Source organism: Oncorhynchus gorbuscha, linkage group LG03 (assembly GCF_021184085.1).
Source record: "Oncorhynchus gorbuscha isolate QuinsamMale2020 ecotype Even-year linkage group LG03, OgorEven_v1.0, whole genome shotgun sequence".
In the NCBI taxonomy this organism is placed as follows: Eukaryota; Metazoa; Chordata; class Actinopteri; order Salmoniformes; family Salmonidae; genus Oncorhynchus; species Oncorhynchus gorbuscha.
This window is the reverse complement of record NC_060175.1, coordinates 86,431,454-86,451,623: the sequence shown is the minus strand read 5'-3', so window position 1 is coordinate 86,451,623 and position 20,170 is coordinate 86,431,454. Positions and strand designations below refer to the sequence as shown.

The 20,170-nt window shown below is 45.5% G+C and overlaps 1 protein-coding gene across 1 annotated transcript in view; it reads right to left on the bottom strand.

The window, feature by feature from the left end:
• Positions 1-47: 47 nt before the first annotated feature.
• Positions 48-20,170, bottom strand: part of LOC124032100 (PDZ domain-containing protein 4-like) — a 37,425-nt gene continuing 17,302 nt past the window's right edge. Inside the window, exons 2-8 of the mRNA XM_046344203.1 lie at positions 11,369-11,422; positions 6,654-6,970; positions 6,238-6,328; positions 5,988-6,086; positions 5,842-5,904; positions 5,629-5,730; positions 48-3,404 (exon numbers count right to left, since the gene is read on the bottom strand). Of these exons, the coding sequence (XP_046200159.1) occupies positions 1,425-3,404; positions 5,629-5,730; positions 5,842-5,904; positions 5,988-6,086; positions 6,238-6,328; positions 6,654-6,970; positions 11,369-11,422 (2,706 nt within the window). The 3' untranslated portion in view covers positions 48-1,424. The remainder of the gene's footprint in view (positions 3,405-5,628; positions 5,731-5,841; positions 5,905-5,987; positions 6,087-6,237; positions 6,329-6,653; positions 6,971-11,368; positions 11,423-20,170) is intronic.

Genomic DNA, 20,170 nt, shown 5'->3' with positions numbered 1-20,170 from the left:
CAGTGTGACAAACAATGCAAAATATTCAAAGGATAAAATCACTTAAATCTTATATAGAAAAGCTTTTATTGTAAAACGCTTATGGACTAGACATCACAGTATACTGAACAAACAGGGCCACACAGTTTTCTAGTCTAAGAATTGAACAAGTGAAGAACATGTCACATTATCACATCCACAATTTCACACTAAGATTTTTGAACTTTCTAAAGTCTATTTTAAGTTGTTCCTTTTTACATTTATAGTCAACATGCAAGTAACTAAATGTCAAAGAACCACTTACCACTCCTCATTGTTCTGTCATACTGTATGAGTAAGTAACTCCATACGATTGTACCAGTCATCAGAAAACTCCAGAACATTTCCTCACGTTTCCACCACCAGATATGTAGTTGTCGTGTGCTGTGGCATTTGGTGTGCCTTTTTTCTCACTGTGCTTCTCAATTTATTCCTATGAAAACGCATGCTTGTCAGATCTTACCGCAATGTCCATTTCAGTCGTTAGTCAATAAGGCCCAGGCTCTGTTCTTAACCAATGTGCTTTGTAAATGCCGTACACAAGCATATTAGTTGGCATACAAGGCACTGTCCTTATAAGCATGGTCAATAACTACAGGATGGTTTATTTCACCAGAGCTTTCTTTTTACTTGTCTTGCCTCCCTATGTTTATCCTTTTCTCTCAGGCAGAAATGACAGGTTGCAATATTGGTAATTATAAAGTAGGTGGTTCGAGTCCTGAATGCTGATTGGCTGAAAGCTGTGTTATATCAGACCGTATACCATGGGTATAAGAAAAATACTATTTACTGCTCTAATTACGTTGGTAACCAGTTAAAAATAGCAATAAGGCACCTAGAGTGCTTGTGGCATTTGCCCAATATACCACTAGGGGCTGTGTCCAGGCACGCCAGGATGCATCTTGCATAGGAACAGCCGTTAGCTGTGGTATATTGGCCATGTACCACACCTCCTCGGGCCTTATTGCTTAATTATGTTCTGTTCTTTTACATTGCACCATTCTTTTCTTCCTCTCCTCACAGGCTGTGGTGACTATGCAGCACGTGGTGCGATCTCACCCGTTCTCCTTCTCCTATGTGCAGTGACCATAGAGATAACAAAAACTCAGTGGATATACCTGTTTAAGCGTGGATATTACCATTGAAGGCTTCCGCTATAAAGTAGTCAACTGGGTGGTGATTCCTATGGGTTATAGCCTCAAGTGACAGCCTGGGAGCTGCCCAGGCTGTCACAGACCCTATAATGGCACAGATATAAAGATGATTCCTCTATGGCAGTGACATACAAGATTGAGGTGGATTTATTTTCCTCTAAATCAACCCCTCCACAAACTACTTCTCCACTCTTCTCGTCCTCTCGGTCTTCCTTTCTCTGTCCTCTATACCCATCACCTCTCCCCTCTACATTAAACAGTGGTGACTGACAGCAGAGGGTTGTAGACCTTCTTCCCATCAGGTGACCTGGTCCCGTGAGCCAGTAGTTCCTGGATGGTGATCCAGTTATCTAGGATCCTACGGCTCCGTTTCTTCTGGCTCCTCCTGTGGCTCAGCTCCAGGATGGTAGTGGGCTCCTGTCCCTGTGTAGCCCCGTGTTGTCCACCGCCATGCGAATCCCTCAGGAAGTCCAGCCGGCTCTGCATCATAAACTCCCTGCGTCTGCGCTGCTCCCTGGCCCTCAGCAACTGCTGCTTCCTTTCCTCTTTTGACCAATAGCGGCCCATCTTCATCTCGCTGACGGCATCGTCGTCCGTGGTCATGCCACTGCGCTCTTCCCGGATCTTCATGGCCCGGGCCTTCAGGAGGCGGTCCCTAACGGGACGCTTGGCAACATAGCGGGAGCCGTCGCTTCTTACTTTGACCTTCCACTCCATACGTGGTGAGGCTGGCGGCGGGAGGGGAGGGAGGATGGGTGAGGAGGGCATGTTCTTGCATGTGCTCCCCAGACTCATGGGACTGTCGCTACCCTCCCTGGGTCGCTCCAGGCCCTCGGAGGTACAGGGAGACCTCAGCTGCATGCAGCTCTGGTAGCGCTGGGGGATTCTGGGGCCAGAGTGGCGGCGGGATAGATAAGGGCTGTTCTCAGCACTACGTCCTCTTCCCCTCTCCTCTACTATCCCGTTGGTTTTGGGGCGTCCCGCACCTCCGTCCGACCCCCTCCTGGCTGCCCCGTCGCGGGATAGGGATCTGAACTTGGCGCCTCCCGGGCTGGAGGTCTTGGCTTCCGCTCCCCTTCTGTGTGAGTTAGGGGAGTAGGGCTGGTTCAGGTTAGCCTGCCCCCTCTCCTCCCTCCTGCCTCCCCTCTCCCTGTGTCGGCTGGGGGTCCGACACTGCAAAGAGGCTGAGTCTCCCCCCTCCAGGCTGCTGCGGCCATGTGCAGAGAGGGAGGGGTACTGTTCGGTGACCAGAGGAGTGGTCCTGCAGCTCTCCCCTCCTGTGTTGTAGGCGCTGGTGCTGTCCTTGTCAGAGCGCTCCCTCTCAGGGAGCTCATTAATGTCTGACAGCTCATGGATACAGGACTCCTCGAGAACCAGAAGAGCCAGCCGCCCAGCCCCGGCCCCACCTCCGGCTCCGCTCTCCTCCTCCTCCTCCAGGGGCCATGCCTTCAGACAGCGCTCCCGGAGCTGCTGCATCTTCTGGGCCCTCAGGATGTTACGACACTTGAATTCCAGATGGCGTAGCTCCTCTTCCAGGAGGGCCATCTCATGCTGCATCAGGTTCTCATTCCTGTTCACATCCAGAGGAATCCCCCCATCGCCCCCCTGCCCGTGACCCCCATGCTCCCCCAGCAGCAGAAGAGTGTTGCTGTTCTTCTCATAGTAGCACTTGATCTCCAGGAGCTCCCTGTACCTATCGCACTCTTCCTCCGTCAGTCCAGGCATCATCCTCACTGGGTCAGCTGTGTAGACCCTCTCCCCTGCCAGGTCAACACCCCCCCCTCCTCCTCCACCACCCAGACAGTCCAGCCCCAGCAGAGAGTCTGTGCTGAAGTGGAACTCTGTGGAGTGACCATGGAGCAGGGGTGGGGTGTCCCTGTCCCCCTGGCCAGAGTGGAACCTGCGCATGCTGCCAGGGGTGTTGGTGGCGTTGGTGGTGGGGGCACTGGTCTGGTCGTCTCCCAGCAGGTCATGTTCTGAGGACTCCTCGTTGCGGGTGCTCTCGTCCGTACGGCCAACCCCGCTGTCCAGCTCCTGGCTGTTACTCAGCACCGTGTGGAGCAGGCTAGGAGAGTCACGGTGACCCCACCCACGGCCTCCCAACCCACCCATGACCCCTGGTTCTGCATCGAGCACGGAGGCCCCGTTCCTCAGCTGATGGGGGCTAGGAAGATGGACGGCATTATCCAGAACCTCCAGCTCCAGCTCATCTGGGTCCAGCTGGTTGTCATTCTGAGTTGTAGAATGTGTTTCACATATTGTGTTTGTTGTTTTGATGGCCGTTGTTGAGTTGAAGGTGTCATTGAAGTGGGAAAAGAAACACATGAGTATAAAGCAGGTTTATTTTATTGTACTCTTTTGAACCTCATACAACATGTTAGACGAATGTCTTATTGTTCATCTCAGTCACTAGATGGCGCAGGAGCCAACTTAATGTGTGAGTTCATTACCATTTTAAAGACATTTTTGTACTTGGGGGTATTTTCCACTGACCTGTCTGGATGAATAGGTCAATTGGGCCTAAAGGTAAATATATGCACACCCACTCACCCAGCTATATGCGTGCGCACACACACATTACCAGTCTGTTCTGTCATGATTTTGTTTAGTGTGTTGTTACTACTAGTGAATAGAGTAGGTAGGAAAATTACAAATTCATTCCTTTACTCAGACCCTCTGAGATATTGATAATGTGTATGTAAATATTCTGGTTGAATTCCACAAACAATTCACGCCTCAGAGTGGAGTTGACCACATTTCATTGATATACATTTTAATTGTTTAAATTTTAATACGTTTCAGGCTTTTGGATTATTCTTATCTAACAACCCCTTTATGTATCTCCCCCTATCCCCAAGACAGGTCCAATACAGACAATTTTATCTGAATATCAAGTCATTTCTGGGTAACAATTAAATACCATACTGTGATTGTTTTCAATTTAAAATGGTCAAAAATAAATCAATAATAGCTTCTTGGCAAAAAGCTATTTCTCAAGCAAGAATATTGCTAGGACTGTATGGGAGTGGCCTGAGTGAGAGTCCTAATTGGAGGAGCCTAATGGGAGGGATATGTAACCTGAAAACTAGCTGTTATTGGCAGAGAGGGGAAAGTCTCTTTGTTATTGATCTATTAACTTCTACTTCCTGATGTCTCCAGGCGGTCCAGAAAACCCACCCAGCAAACGAGCTGAAATGTCAGCTGGCCTCTTCAAAAGCTCTTACACTAAAAGGATAATCATTTTCACAATTTCACAGTATTATTCCAACCTCAGTGTGGAAATATATATAAAACACACAAAATGATTTTGACTGCACTGCCCCTTTAATCTCTGCTCATATATTTCTCTCTGATGAATCCCCCTCTCATCAACTCCCTCTGTGAGGATTCATATTGATAAAGCATTGTCTATCTCAGTTTTAGCCTACCCTGCATCTCATTTCTCTCTGCAGATTGGAGGGCACCACATGAGTAAAGGAAGATGAGGGTACGTGCAGTGCGTGACTGACTGGGTAGCAACCTACATTGTAATGGCCCTCGCTTAAATCTGCCCTCTAGCTGAATGTGGGCTGCATTCCGATTTCAACACTGACTGTGTCACAGAGCACATGTACAGACGTGTGTTTGTGTCTGTGGCTTATGCACCACTCTCAGTATGAAAAGGGTAAACTATTCTGCCCCATCTGGAGGTGTGTGTTCAGTGATTACCCATTTGCTGTGTGTATGCGTGTATATTATGGGATGTCCTGGGACTGTGTCCTCAGATCTGTTGAGCTGTGACCTTGAGGGAAACAAAGCAATGCCACATTGGCACGTAATGAAAACAAGCAGGCTGTCCTCGTTCTAACGCTCGCTGTCCATCCCTCCCACCCCTGCTCCATTTCCCTCTATCTGTCCTCATCTGTCTCCCTCTTCACTCCTCTCACCTTTCCTGTCTCCTGGGTAAACAGGGTAGGGGGAGATGCAGAACTCCAGTCTTATTTCCTTCACATCAATGTCCCCTTGTTATAGAGGTACCAATCGGATCTGCCTTTGATTCTATGTTGATCAATTTGGTGATCTATGTTGAATTGTACTTGACGGAAAATTGTAAATGGGGGTCTTGTGAAAATAAATAACTGTAGTGGGTGGCGCTGTGGATGTTTTGTACGCTCGATACAGATGTAAGATCTTAATTTGATCCAGTTTGCTACAGCAAGAAAATAATCATTTAGCAACAGGAAATATGGATTATTATGTGGATTATAATGAATAGACATTTTTGTAGAGGATACATTTTTCGTAAGGGAAATTCAAGTCAAATTTCCAAGTGAAAATTACAAACTTCAGAAATATTTTTATACCTTTTTAAATGTCCTGCTTTGCGGGAATATTATCATGTAACAGGGTGATCAAATTAAGATCCTACATCTTGTATGTCAGATGCTGGGTGTTTTGTTCTGGGAGAGGTTCTCACCTCTATTTCGGGCCGGGCCAGGAGCAGGGAGATGTTGGTACTGTCCTCCCTGGTAAGAATGGCCACCGCCTCCTCTCTGTTCTGGATGTCCACCCCGTTTATCTGATTCAGAATCACATCATATCTGTACTCTGATCCTTTTTTCTACATAGACTTGCTATAATATAGAACTTTGTCTGAAATGTTATCTTAACAATCCTAATGTTCTCTTACCTGTAATATTCTATCCCCCTCTCGGATGCGGCCATCCATAGCAGCTATACTATTGGGGTTGACCTGGAGTGAGAGAGGATTAGGTTAGCTGGCAAACAGGCGATCAGAGCGAGGATAACCCTCATCCTCACTCCCATCCTCCTCACCTCGCCCACATAGATCCCCAGATCCTCCTCATCGTCTGTCCGGTAGCACACCGTTAACCCCAGTTTGTCCTGCTGACGAGACTTATACAGCTCAACCTCCTATTGAAATGTGTGGCAGGAAAAACACACGTTTTGAGTGACAAGTTAAACACCTGAACACTGGTAATGGAGATAGAGAGGGCATGAAGAATGGGATTTCTGTTGGATTAGATGGTAGACTATTTGTTTTGACAAGGCAATTGAGACTTACCTCGTATTCTAACTCGTCCTGTCGGAGATCCCCCTCCTGCTGAGGGATGTCAAAGTAGTTGTTGGGTTCATAATATTCAGGCTCTAGGAGACTGAGAATAAAACATATGAGAAAATATGCCATGTGTCCCAACTTTGTTTGTTTGTCAGACATACAGAATGCAGCGCTTTCAAACATCTCGGATAAATTGAATCTCAAACTCTTCCACCCCCCCCCCCTCTCTCTGTCTCTCAATTCAATTTAAGGGCTTCATTGGCATGGGACATATGATAACATTGTCAAAGCAAGTGAAGTAGATAAACGAATGTGAAATAAACAGTAAATCCATGTCTGTCCCTTTCTCTCACACACTCTCTCTCGCTATCATTCTCTATCCTTCTCTTTGTCTCTCACACACACATTCTCTTTCCACTCACAGCTCATTGAGCAGGTAGGGTTCCAGGATGGGTGGCAGCGGTGGAGAGGGGGAAGGGTGAGGGGGCGGGGCTCCACATGGGTTGTGGGCGGTCCTTCCCAGGGTCAGGATGTGCTGGAAGCTGATGTCAGTCTGAGTGCCGCTGTCCACACAGTCAGTCAGCCCCCCTGTCACTGCTACTGTCCCGTCCAGCCCCGCTAGTCGCCCTGCATGTCCCGCCCGCCTCCGGGTCCCCCTCCTTAACACGTGAGACAGCAGGGGGTCTTTCACATTTAGGGTGGTATCCCCAGAGAGACGAGACAGCTCTTTAACATTCACCTAGAGGAGGGAGGGTTCAGAGGTTAGCCAGCAGAAGGTGGGGGAAGAAGGAGAAGAGTGAGATCAGAGGTTAGAGAGGAGAAAGGAAGAGTAGGGGAGTGGTGGAGAATGATTAAACACAAAGGAGAACAAGGACATGGAACATACAGAGGAAGATGTGAGAGAGAGCAACACAAAGGAGAACAAGGACATGGAACATACAGAGGAAGATGTGAGAGAGAGCAACACAAAGGAGAACAAGGACATGGAACATACAGAGGAAGATGTGAGAGAGAGCAACACAAAGGAGAACAAGGACATGGAACATACAGAGGAAGATGTGAGAGAGCAACACAAAGGAGAACAAGGACAAGGAACATACAGAGGAAGATGTGAGAGAGCAACACAAAGGAGAACAAGGACATGGAACATACAGAGGAAGATGTGAGAGAGAGCAACACAAAGGAGAACAAGGACATGGAACATACAGAGGAAGATGTGAGAGAGAGCAACACAAAGGAGAACAAGGACATGGAACATACAGAGGAAGATGTGAGAGAGAGCAACACAAAGGAGAACAAGGACATGGAACATAAAGAGGAAGATGTGAGAGAGAGCAACACAAAGGAGAACAAGGACATGGAACATACAGAGGAAGATGTGAGAGAGAGCAACACAAAGGAGAACAAGGACATGGAACATACAGAGGAAGATGTGAGAGAGAGCAACACAAAGGAGAACAAGGACATGGAACATACAGAGGAAGATGTGAGAGAGCAACACAAAGGAAAACAAGGACATGGAACATAAAGAGGAAGATGTGAGAGAGAGCAACACAAAGGAAAACAAGGACATGGAACATACAGAGGAAGATGTGAGAGAGAGCAACACAAAGGAGAACAAGGACATGGAACATACAGAGGAAGATGTGAGAGAGAGCAACACAAAGGAGAACAAGGACATGGAACATACAGAGGAAGATGTGAGAGAGAGCAACACAAAGGAGAACAAGGACATGGAACATACAGAGGAAGATGTGAGAGAGAGCAACACAAAGGAGAACAAGGACATGGAACATACAGAGGAAGATGTGAGAGAGAGCAACACAAAGGAGAACAAGGACATGGAACATACAGAGGAAGATGTGAGAGAGAGCAACACAAAGGAGAACAAGGACATGGAACATACAGAGGAAGATGTGAGAGAGAGCAACACAAAGGAGAACAAGGACATGGAACATACAGAGGAAGATGTGAGAGAGAGCAACACAAAGGAGAACAAGGACATGGAACATACAGAGGAAGATGTGAGAGAGAGCAACACAAAGGAGAACAAGGACATGGAACATAAAGAGGAAGATGTGAGAGAGAGCAACACAAAGGAGAACAAGGACATGGAACATACAGAGGAAGATGTGAGAGAGAGCAACACAAAGGAAAACAAGGACATGGAACATAAAGAGGAAGATGTGAGAGAGAGCAACACAAAGGAGAACAAGGACATGGAACATACAGAGGAAGATGTGAGAGAGAGCAACACAAAGGAGAACAAGGACATGGAACATACAGAGGAAGATGTGAGAGAGAGCAACACAAAGGAGAACAAGGACATGGAACATACAGAGGAAGATGTGAGAGAGAGCAACACAAAGGAGAACAAGGACATGGAACATACAGAGGAAGATGTGAGAGAGAGCAACACAAAGGAGAACAAGGACATGGAACATACAGAGGAAGATGTGAGAGAGAGCAACACAAAGGAGAACAAGGACATGGAACATACAGAGGAAGATGTGAGAGAGAGCAACACAAAGGAAAACAAGGACATGGAACATACAGAGGAAGATGTGAGAGAGAGCAACACAAAGGAGAACAAGGACATGGAACATACAGAGGAAGATGTGAGAGAGAGCAACACAAAGGAGAACAAGGACATGGAACATACAGAGGAAGATGTGAGAGAGAGCAACACAAAGGAGAACAAGGACATGGAACATACAGAGGAAGATGTGAGAGAGAGCAACACAAAGGAGAACAAGGACATGGAACATACAGAGGAAGATGTGAGAGAGAGCAACACAAAGGAGAACAAGGACATGGAACATAAAGAGGAAGATGTGAGAGAGAGCAACACAAAGGAGAACAAGGACATGGAACATACAGAGGAAGATGTGAGAGAGAGCAACACAAAGGAGAACAAGGACATGGAACATACAGAGGAAGATGTGAGAGAGAGCAACACAAAGGAGAACAAGGACATGGAACATACAGAGGAAGATGTGAGAGAGAGCAACACAAAGGAGAACAAGGACATGGAACATACAGAGGAAGATGTGAGAGAGAGCAACACAAAGGAAAACAAGCCATTTATAGAGCGAGAAAGGGCAATGGGTGGGTGGTAGAGATTGGACTGGTGTGTGATTACAATACAGGTGTATATAAAGATTAAACAGGATAATAGATAGTAGATTTATTGAGCCACATTAGCAGAGCTCTCACTAGACATACAGACAGAACAGGTTAGTTCACTGTATTAGAATTAACCACAGCAGAGAGACTGAGGAGAATAGATGAACACAACACATACAGACAGACCTAAAGACAAAGCTAGGGGTTAGTCAGTCAACACAACCAATTAAGTGAACAGAGAAAAGCACAATACACCTGAACAAATAGAGAAATGTATAGGTCCATTCAGAAAGGTGCATTCGGAAACTATTCAGACCCCTTGACTTTTTGCACATTTTGTTAAATCACAGCCTTATTCTAAAATTGATTAAATTGTTTTTTTCCTTCTCTATCATCAATCTACACACAGTACCCCATAATGATGAAGCAAAAACAGGTTTTTAGTCATTTTTGCAAATATATAATATAAAATAAATCTGACATTGCATTTACATAAGTATTCAGACCCTTTACTCAGTACTTTGTTGAAGCACCTTTGACAGTGATTACAGCCTCGAGTTGTCTTGGGTATGATGCCACAAGCTTGGCACACCTGTATTTGGGGAGTTTCTCCCATTCTTCTCTGCAGATCCTGTCAAACTTTGTCATGTTGGATGGGGAGCGTCGCAGCACAGCTATTTTCAGGTCTCTCCAGAGATGTTAGATTGGGTTCAACTCCGGGCTCTGGCTGGGCCATTCAAGGACATTCAGAGACTTGTCCAGAAGCCACTCCTGCGTTGTCATGGCTGTATGCTTAGGGTTGTTGTCCTGTTGGAAAGTGAACCTTCACCCCAGTCTGAGGTCCTGAGCGCTCTGGAGCAGGTTTTCATCAAGGATCTGTCTGTACATTGCTCTGTTCATCTTTCCCTCAATCCTGACTTGTCTCCCATTCCCTGCCCCATCCCCACAGCATGATGCTGCCACCACCATGCTTCACCGTAGGGATGGTACCAGGTTTCCTCCAGACGTGAGGCTTGGCATTCAGGCCAAAGAGTTCAATCTTGGTTTCATCAGACCAGAGAAGCTTGTTTCTCATGATCTGAGAGTCTTTAGGTGACTTTTGGCAAACTCTAAGCGAGCTGTCATGCACCTTTTACTGAGGAGTGGCTTCCATCTGGCCACTCTACCATAAAGGCCTGATTGATGGAGTGATGTAGAGATGGTTGTCCTTCTGGAAGATTCTCCCGTCTCCACAGAGGAGCTCTGGAGCTCTGTCAGAGTGACCATCGTGTTCTTGGTCACCTCCCTGACAAGGCCCTTCTACTCAGATTGCTCAGTTTGGCCGGACGGCCAGCTCTTGGGTGAGTCTTGGTGGTTCCAAACTTCTTCCATTTAAGCATGATGGAGGCCCCTGTGTTCATGGGGACCTTCAATGCTGCAGAAATATTTTGGTTCTCTCCCCCAGATCTTTGCCTCGACACAATCCTGTCTCTGAGCTCTACAGACAATTCTATCGACCTCATGGCTTGGTTTTTGCTCTGACATGCACTGACAACTGTGGGACCTTATATAAACAGGTGTGTGCCTTTCCAAATCATGCCCAACCAATGAAATTTACCACAGGTGGACTCCAATCAATTTGAAGAAACATTTCAAGGATGATCAATGGAACAGGATGCACCTGAGCTCAATTTCGTGTCTCACAGCAAAGGGTCTGAATACTTATGTAAATAAGGTATTCATGTTTTTTAAAATGTGTAATACATCTGAAACTAATTCTAAACACCTGTTTTTGCTTTGTCATTATGGGTTATTGTGTGTAGATTGATTAGGAAATAAGGCTGTAACGTATCAAGATTTAGAAAAATGTCAGGGATCTGAATACTTTCCAAATGTACTCTATATTATTAATACACCTCCCCCACACACCCACACATACAAAGGCACATCACAGTGTTTGGGACATTTAGCTCAACTAAAAAGGTTTTGAAATCACATACAGCTGGGTAGAAGAAAAACTTTATACTTAGACCTTCAATCGACCTTCTCCATCTAAAGAGCACAGCATGTTACTTATTTGACCCTTCTGTGGAGAGAGAGAGGGAGAGGAATGGAATCATTAGAGAAGAGAACATGAAAGTTAATAGGGTTGGTTCAGTGGGAAAAATGAAAGTGTTACAGTATGTTGTAAGGAAATGGGTTAATATTGGTTCAGATCATAGATTGCCTGTTGGCAGGCTAATCCCTGTATTAATCCTAACTCCCTCTGCATGTGTCTAACCATGCTGTAAATTATCCTCTCTCTTTGAAACAACACAACTCAGTTACATCCTTTAGAAAAAAAAGACTGCAGTCAGAGTGCATTATAAACTGCAGTTCAAAATACCACAGTCGACTGCAGTTACTGCAGTTTCAAAACTGCAATAATCAACATGTGTACCAACCCAGCCTAATATATAAACCCTCTCTAGTTCCCTATATCTAAATGTCTGTGAAGTCAGTTCTCTCTCTCTCTCTCTCTCTGTGTGTCTCTGTGTCTTTGCGTCTCCCTGTCTCTCTCTCTCTCTCTGTGTCTCTGTGTCTTTGCGTCTCCCTGTCTCTCTCTCTCTCTCTGTGTGTCTCTGTGTCTTTGCGTCTCCCTGTCTCTCTGTCTCTCTGCGACTGCTTTATTGCCTACCCATGTAAGAGATGCAAACTTGGTCTCAACCTTTAAGTCTTTACTGAAGACTCATCTCTTCAGTGGGTCATATGATTGAGTGTAGTCTGGTCCAGGAGTGGGAAGGTGAACGGAAAGGCTCTGGAGCAACGAACCGCCCTTGCTGTCTCTGCCTGGCCGGTTCCCCTCTTTCCACTGGGATTCTCTGCCTTTAACCCTATTACAGGGGCTGAGTCACTGGCTTACTGGGGCTCTTTCATACCGTCCCTAGGAGGGGTGCGTCACTTGAGTGGGTTGAGTTACTGATGTGATTTTCCTGTCTGGGTTGGCGCCCCCCCCCCCCCCCTTGGGTTGTGCGTGGGGGAGATCTTTGTGGGCTATACTCGGCCTTGTCTCAGGATGGTAAGTTGGTGGTTGAAGATATCCCTCTAGTGGTGTGGGGGCTGTGCTTTGGCAAAGTGGGTGGGATTATATCCTTCCTGTTTGGCCCTGTCCGGGGGTGTCCTCGGATGGGGCCACAGTGTCTCCTGACCCCTCCTGTCTCAGCTTCCAGTATTTATGCTGCAGTAGTTTATGTGTCGGGGGGCTAGGGTCAGTTTGTTATATCTGGAGTACTTCTCCTGTCCTATTCGGTGTCCTGTGTGAATTTAAGTGTGCTCTCTCTAATTCTCTCTTTCTCTCTTTCTTTCTCTCTCTCGGAGGACCTGAGCCCTAGGACCATGCCTCAGGACTACCTGACATGACTCCTTGCTGTCCCAAGTCCACCTGGCCGTGCTGCTGCTCCAGTTTCAACTGTTCTGCCTCATTATTATTTGACCATGCTGGTCATTTCTGAACATTTGAACATCTTGGCCATGTTCTGTTATAATCTCCACCCGGCACAGCCAGAAGAGGACTGGCCACCCCACATAGCCTGGTTCCTCTTTAGGTTTCTTCCTAGGTTTTGTCCTTTCTAGGGAGTTTTTCCTAGCCACCGTACTTCTACACCTGCATTGCTTGCTGTTTGGGGTTTTAGGCTGGGTTTCTGTACTTTGAGATATCAGCTGATGTACAAAGGGCTATATAAATACATTTGATTTGATTTGATGAAATACAATGTGTAGATATTGCCAAAGCAGTATAGTGGTACAGAATTTCAGTAAATACAGTACAATGCAATGAGGATAATGAAATACAGTTAATTTCAGTAGTAATAATAATGGGTATACAGGTGTAACTGATGTGAAATGGCTAGCTAGATAGCAGTGGTGCCCGCTAATAGCGTTTCAATCGGTGAAGTCACTCGCTTTGAGACCTTGAAATAGTGGAGTGATGGGTAGTGATGGGTAATGATGCTTCGTGGGTGACTGTTGTTGATGTGTGCAGAGGGTCCCTGGTTTGAGCCCGGGTATGGGCGAGGGGACGGACTAAAGTTATACTGTTACACAGGTCAAATCAAATCAAATCAAATCCAATTGTATTTGTCACATACACATGGTTAGCAGATGTTAATGCGAGTGTAGCGAAATGCTTGTGCTTCTAGTTCCGACAATGCAGTAATAACCAACAAGTAATCTAACTAACAATTCCAAAACTACTGTCTTATACACAGTTTAAGGGGATAAAGAATATGTACATAAGGATACATCAATGAGTGATGGTACAGAGCAGCATAGGCAAGATACAGTAGATGGTATCGAGCACAGTATATACATATGAGATGAGTATGCAAACAAAGTGGCATAGTTAAAGTGGCTAGTGATACATGTATTACATAAGGATGCAGTCGATGATACAGCATACAGTATATACGTATGCATATGAGGTGAATAATGTAGGGTAAGTAACATTATATAAGGCAGCATTGTTTAAAGTGGCTAGTGATATATTTACATAATTTCCCATCAATTCCCATTATTAAAGTCGCTGGAGTTTAGTCAGTGTCAGTGTCAGTGTGTTGGCAGCAGCCACTCAATGTTAGTGGTGGCTGTTTAACAGTCTGATGGCCTTGAGATAGAAGCTGTTTTTCAGTCTCTCGGTCCCAGCTTTGATGCACCTGTACTGACCTCGCCTTCTGGATGATAGCGGGGTGAACAGGCAGTGGCTCGGGTGGTTGATGTCCTTGATGATCTTTATGGCCTTCCTGTAACATCGGGTGGTGTAGGTGTCCTGGAGGGCAGGTAGTTTGCCCCCGGTGATGCGTTGTGCAGACCTCACAACCCTCGGAGAGCCTTACGGTTGAGGGCGGAGCAGTTGCCTTACCAGGCGGTGATACAGCCCGCCAGGATGCTCTCGATTGTGCATCTGTAGAAGTTTGTGAGTGCTTTTGGTGACAAGCCGAATTACTTCAGCCTCCTGAGGTTGAAGAGGCGCTGCTGCGCCTTCTTCACGATGCTGTCTGTGTGAGTGGACCAATTCAGTTTGTCTGTGATGTGTATGCCGAGGAACTTAAAACTTGCTACCCTCTCCACTACTGTTCCATCGATGTGGATAGGGGGGTGTTCCCTCTGCTGTTTCCTGAAGTCCACAATCATCTCCTTAGTTTTGATGACGTTGAGTGTGAGGTTATTTTCCTGACACCACACTCCGAGGACCCTCACCTCCTCCCTGTAGGCCGTCTCATCGTTGTTGGTAATCAAGCCTACCACTGTTGTGTCGTCCGCAAACTTGATCATTGAGTTGGAGGCGTGCGTGGCCACTCAGTCGTGGGTGAACAGGGAGTACAGGAGAGGGCTCAGAACGCACCCTTGTGGGGCCCCATTGTTGAGGATCAGCGGGGAGGAGATGTTGTTGCCTACCCTCAACACCTGGGGGCGGCCCGTCAGGAAGTCCAGTACCCAGTTGCACAGGGTGGGGTCGAGACCCAGGGTCTCGAGCTTGATGATGTGCTTGGAGGGTACTATGGTGTTGACAACACTACTACTGTTATATTGTGTCATTCTAAACAGAAAATGTCAAATAAATAAACAACAAAATTAACACGGATGATGGTTACACTATGCATCCTTTTAGGTTATATACAATTGAAAAACTACAGATAATTAATGTTTATGGGATGTTCCTCAGGCTTTGGCAATCATATACTGTACATATCTGGCAATAATATTTGCGGTTTCTCCCTCACCCAGAATAATTCCCAGTTTTACGTCATTAGGAAATGCACAGAAGTTGGATATTGATAGAGATGTTTTCTTGAAAAAATATCTTCTTATTTGGGAGTATTTCTCGCAGCGGAGGAAAAAGTTCATTTCTGTAACAATCTGATTGATTTCTCTGTGTGTTTGAATAATACAGTTGTTTAGTGTTTTTAGGGGACTCTTTTCAGGGTTCAGCTCTTGGGTTTCCAGTGCTTTGAATTGTAAGGATGTTTTGGGCTATATTTAAATTTAAATGGAATCTTCAGAGTTCCACTCTCCATGCATTATTTGGTTATTTCTTTTGGCTATTTAAGATAATTCTGCAGAATTCTGTATGTAGGTTTTATATTTGTTTTTTTCTCCCAATTGTTCTAATCGTAAACACAGGTTGGACCCATAACCTCACTTCCATACAGTGCAATTGGTAAAATTACACTTGAATATTTTGCACCAGATCTGGATATTCATGTTTATTTTTGAGAATTTTCTTTTTATGAAGTAAAATGCTTTTTTCTTTTAGTACATTCACTGCTAAACCAAATCCACCAGAGGCACATACTTTTTGTCCCAGGTAGTTATACCACTGGGCATGTTCAACCATGGTATTTCCTCATTTGAAGGAGTGTCTGCTACAGATAGAGGAGGGTTTAATATTAGGGATTAGTGGGTGTAGATCTGCTTGAGGAACATGATTGAAACAGCAGGGATGTTGCTCCGGGGGTGACTAAACTGGCTCAGAGGAGAAGCAGTGATCTTGGTCAACTGACGCAAGACCCCACAACATTGAATCTGTTCAGAGGTGAAAAATCTTACAACCTTTTATGCCCCCCTCTTCTATAAAATGGTAATGCACTTTTTGGCATTCATAGAATCCATTGGTTGATGTCATGAGCACACAGCTGTGCGAGTGTGCATAGACTATGTGCTTATGAATGTGTGTTTGTGTGTGTTTTAATGGAGCACTATAGACAGTATTGAGGTGGTCTAAGTGACAGACAGACACCCAGACAGACATTGTGTTAGTGGTCAAACACTGACCTTGGCTGTCTGGGGAGTTCTCTCTCTCTCTCTCTCTCTCTCTCTCTCTCGTGCACTCTACATTGCTCTGTTCTCTCCATCTCCAGGTTCTCTTTCACTATCTCTCTTCTGAATGCTGTCACAACACTTCTCGTTCTCAATCCCCTCCCAAGAGGAGACAAAACACGCTCCTCTCTTTGAGCCACTTCTTTCCTCTGCCTGGTTGTCCTTCCCATACTAATGGCCTGCCATACATCTTTGTCTGTCTCTCTCTCTCTCTCTCTCTCTCTTCATTTGTTATTTCAATTGAAGACAAATAAGAAACTTGCATGGCTTCTTAGGCAATGCCAAATGGAGTTAACAGTATTTTTCATTTGTCAAGTCTAATGAAGTTGTCCACGACAAACGCTTGTCATGCCACTGAATCAAGCATTGTTCTTGTATTTTCTCCTCTCTTTGGCTGGTTCCTATTCCCTTATTTTGTCTACACAGGAGACACCATCTTCAGGACCAATGAGGGATTGGGTGTACAGAAGAATAGCCGTATGGTCATGACTGACATGTCTGAGAACACTCAGAAAAAAATATGTAAGGGGGGGGGTGCCTCTGCATTAATTATCAATGAGAGGCAGTGAGATGGCTTTGAGGTTGTCGTTGTATAGGTTAATGGTTGTTGTGCATTAGATTGGAAGGATAATTCATCTTGACATGTTGTGATGCATTATACATCCACTGGTCCATTATGTCAGCTAAGTTCATTAGCTATAACCTCTGACTTTACACTTAGCACCTGTTTTCTGTCTGGAACCTAAAATGGTTCTTCGGCTGTCCCCATAGGAGAACTCTTTGAAGAACCCTTTTTGGTTCCAGGTAGAACCTTTTTTGGGGTCCAAGTAGAATCCTTTCCACAGAGTGTTCTACGTGGAACCTTAAAGGGTTCTACCAGAAACCAAAAAGGGTTATTCAAAGGGTTCTCCTATGGGGACAGACAAAGAACCCTTTTTTCTTAGAGTGTAGCAGTGTCCCATTTTATCCAATGACAGTCAAGTCAAATTGCGGGTGACAGAGAGAAGAATATTTATGGTTAACTCCTTCACTAAAGGTGTATGTAATAACAGGCGAATAGATACTGAGTTCCATTCCATTATATATTCCTATCATAAGGTACAATATTCGGAGTAGCACAGTAGGGGGGAGGATGGGGGAGGAGGTGGACCGAGGGGAGGGGGAGAAATAGAGAGGGAGATGAAACAGAAACAGGGAGTTCAAAGGGGTGAGTGATGCTGATGGAGAGCAGCACAGGGGGAAGGGGAGGTGAGGAAAGACGAGTGAAATACAAGGACAAAGAGAGAGGGAAGGAAGGAGCTTTCGAGGAATAGTAGATAATGAGGGTGTGAATGTCTCACAACTCCATGCTTGTTGGTAAATATTTGAAACACACAGAGGAGCCCCCAGGGAGGTGTCTTGGTGGTTGAGTCTTAATGAGGTGTTATCTCAGCCATTTTAGCTGTAGATTGATATAATATCTACAGTACACCAGACTGTGAGAGGGGAAGAAATGCTCCTGTAAAGGTGTCCACATGCTTCCCAGTGAAAACAGTTTGGAAGAGTTAGTGCATATATTATGACCCCATTTTGTGACTTTTTTGTTTGTTTTGGACTTCGGTAAGAGTTTTTTCGGGTGTTCAGGAACACAACATTTTTCTTGAGGCAAGCCGAAGTCGATAGCCAAAGTCTACTCCCCTTCGTCAGTGATTGGTCAACAGTAGGGATTCATCAGTAAAGTCTTTGTTGGTATTCAATGAGAGATGACTCGTTTTCATCCACATTTTACATTTAGAAATACTGCATCAAAGTAAAATTGTGACAAAAACGTCACAAAATGTTGTCATAATATATGCACAAACTCTTCCGAAATGTTTAGGCTGGGAGGCATGCAGGTACCTTTACCGGATCAAAATTGCGCAACTAAGAAAATGCCAAAAATGTCCAAATCAAAGCCAGACACAGATTAGATTCATTCGGAGTATTTTAGCCTGCCAAGTGCATACAGGCTACGGCGTCTCAAAATGGACAAATAGTACAATCGCCGCCTTTTTCTCGTTTTTCAAGCAAATGTCTTATGGGAGCAAACACTTTCGGTTTGCCTGGCCGACTTCGGCTAACCGCCAGCCAAACTGAAGAATGTTGACCTCTTAAGTCTCTCTGAATAAGAGCGTCTGCCTAAAGACTAAAATGTTTAAAAAATGAAGACAAAGACTGGGAATGGGTGGTAAACACCCACCCAGCAGTAAATGAGTATTTGTCAAATGTATCGCATCATAAACTCTATGCTGAAGCGTATTCTTCCCAATTAATACTTATAAAATACTATACAATTATGCATAAAAATACATGATAAAAAGTTCACAATATTTCTTCCATATTTGTGTTCAGACTTTATGCTGCCCGGGCCCTGCATGTGCCCTCCTCATATTGAATTCTACTTGTTGGACAAGTGATTTTTCTCATCTCCCATGTTTTGAAGGTTGTAAAAGTCACCTCTTCACAAAATCAATTAATCTGGAGACATGTTCAGTGCCCTCTGGTCCCAAACCAGATATTTGATATGACAAGAGAACATTTCAAGTGGACAGTGGGCAGTGGTGGAGCGCCGACACATGGACAACGATGAGCTGCTATTGATTAAAGTACTGCTAAAACAATTGGACAAATTAAACTAACGAGTATTTTGGGTAAATAGCCATACTGGAGGCATATTAGTAAGCAGATGCATTTTTGTTGGTTTCTGCAAACCTCTTTAGGAGCTGTATGTATTTGTTACTGTCCAAGTAAACAAATGTATTTCCTCTTCTTCTATCTTCCTTCCCCCATTATTTCTCTCTCAAACTCTCTCGACCTCTCCCTCTACCCCTCTCTCTCTACCCCTCTCCCTCTACCCCTCTCCCTCTACCACTCTCTCTCTCTACCTCTCTCTATCTCTCAATCTCTCCCTCTCTCTCTCTACCTCTCTCTACCTCTCTCTATCTCTCAATCTCTCTACCCCTCTCTCTCTCTACCTCTCTCTACCTCTCTCTCTCTCTCTCTCTCTCTCTCCCTCTACCCCTCTCTCTACCTCTCTCTACCTCTCTCTCTCTCCCTCTACCCCTATCTCTCTCTACCTCTCTCTACCTCTCTCTCTTTCTCTCTACCCTCTCTCTCCCTCTCTCCTCTCCCCTCTCTCTCTCTCTCCCTCTCTCTCTCTCTCTCTCTCTCTCTCTCTCTCTCTCTCTCTCTCTCTCTCTCTCTCTCTCTCCTCCCTCTCTACCCCTCTCTTTCTCTCAACCCCTCTCTCTCTCTCCCTCTACCCTCTCTCTACCTCTCTCTCTCTCCCTCTACCCCTCTCTCTCTCTCTCTCTCTCTCTCTCCCTCTCTACCCCTCTCTTTCTCCCTCTCAACCCCTCTCTCTCTCCTCTACCCCTCTCTCTCTCTCTCTCTCTCTCTCTCTCTCTCTCTCTCTCTCTCTCTCTCTCTCTCTCTCTCTCTCTCTCTCTCTCTCTCTCTCTCTCCCTCTACTCTTTCTCCCTCAACCCCTCTCTCTCTCTCCCTACCCCTCTCCCTCTACCACTCTCTCTCTCTACCTCTCTCTATCTCTCAATCTCTCCCTCTCTCTCTCTACCCTCTCTCCTCTCTATCTCCAATCTCTCTACCTCTCTCTCTCTACCCTCTCTACCTCTCTCTCTCTCTCTCTCTCTCTCTCTCTCTCTCTCTCTCTCTCTCTCTCCTCTCTCTCTCTCCCTCTACCCCTCTCTCTACCTCTCTCTACCTCCTCTCCCTCTACCCCTATCTCTCTCTACCTCTCTACCTCTCTCTCTCTCTCTACTCTCTCTCTCCCTCTACCCTCTCTCTCACCCTCTCTCTCTCTCTCCCTCTCTCTCTCTCTCTCTCTCTCTCTCTCTCTCTCTCTCTAACTCTCTCCTCTCTACCCCCTCTCTTTCTCCCTCAACCCTCTCTCTCTCTCCCTCTACCCTCTCTCTACCTCTCTCTCTCTCCCTCTACCCCCTCT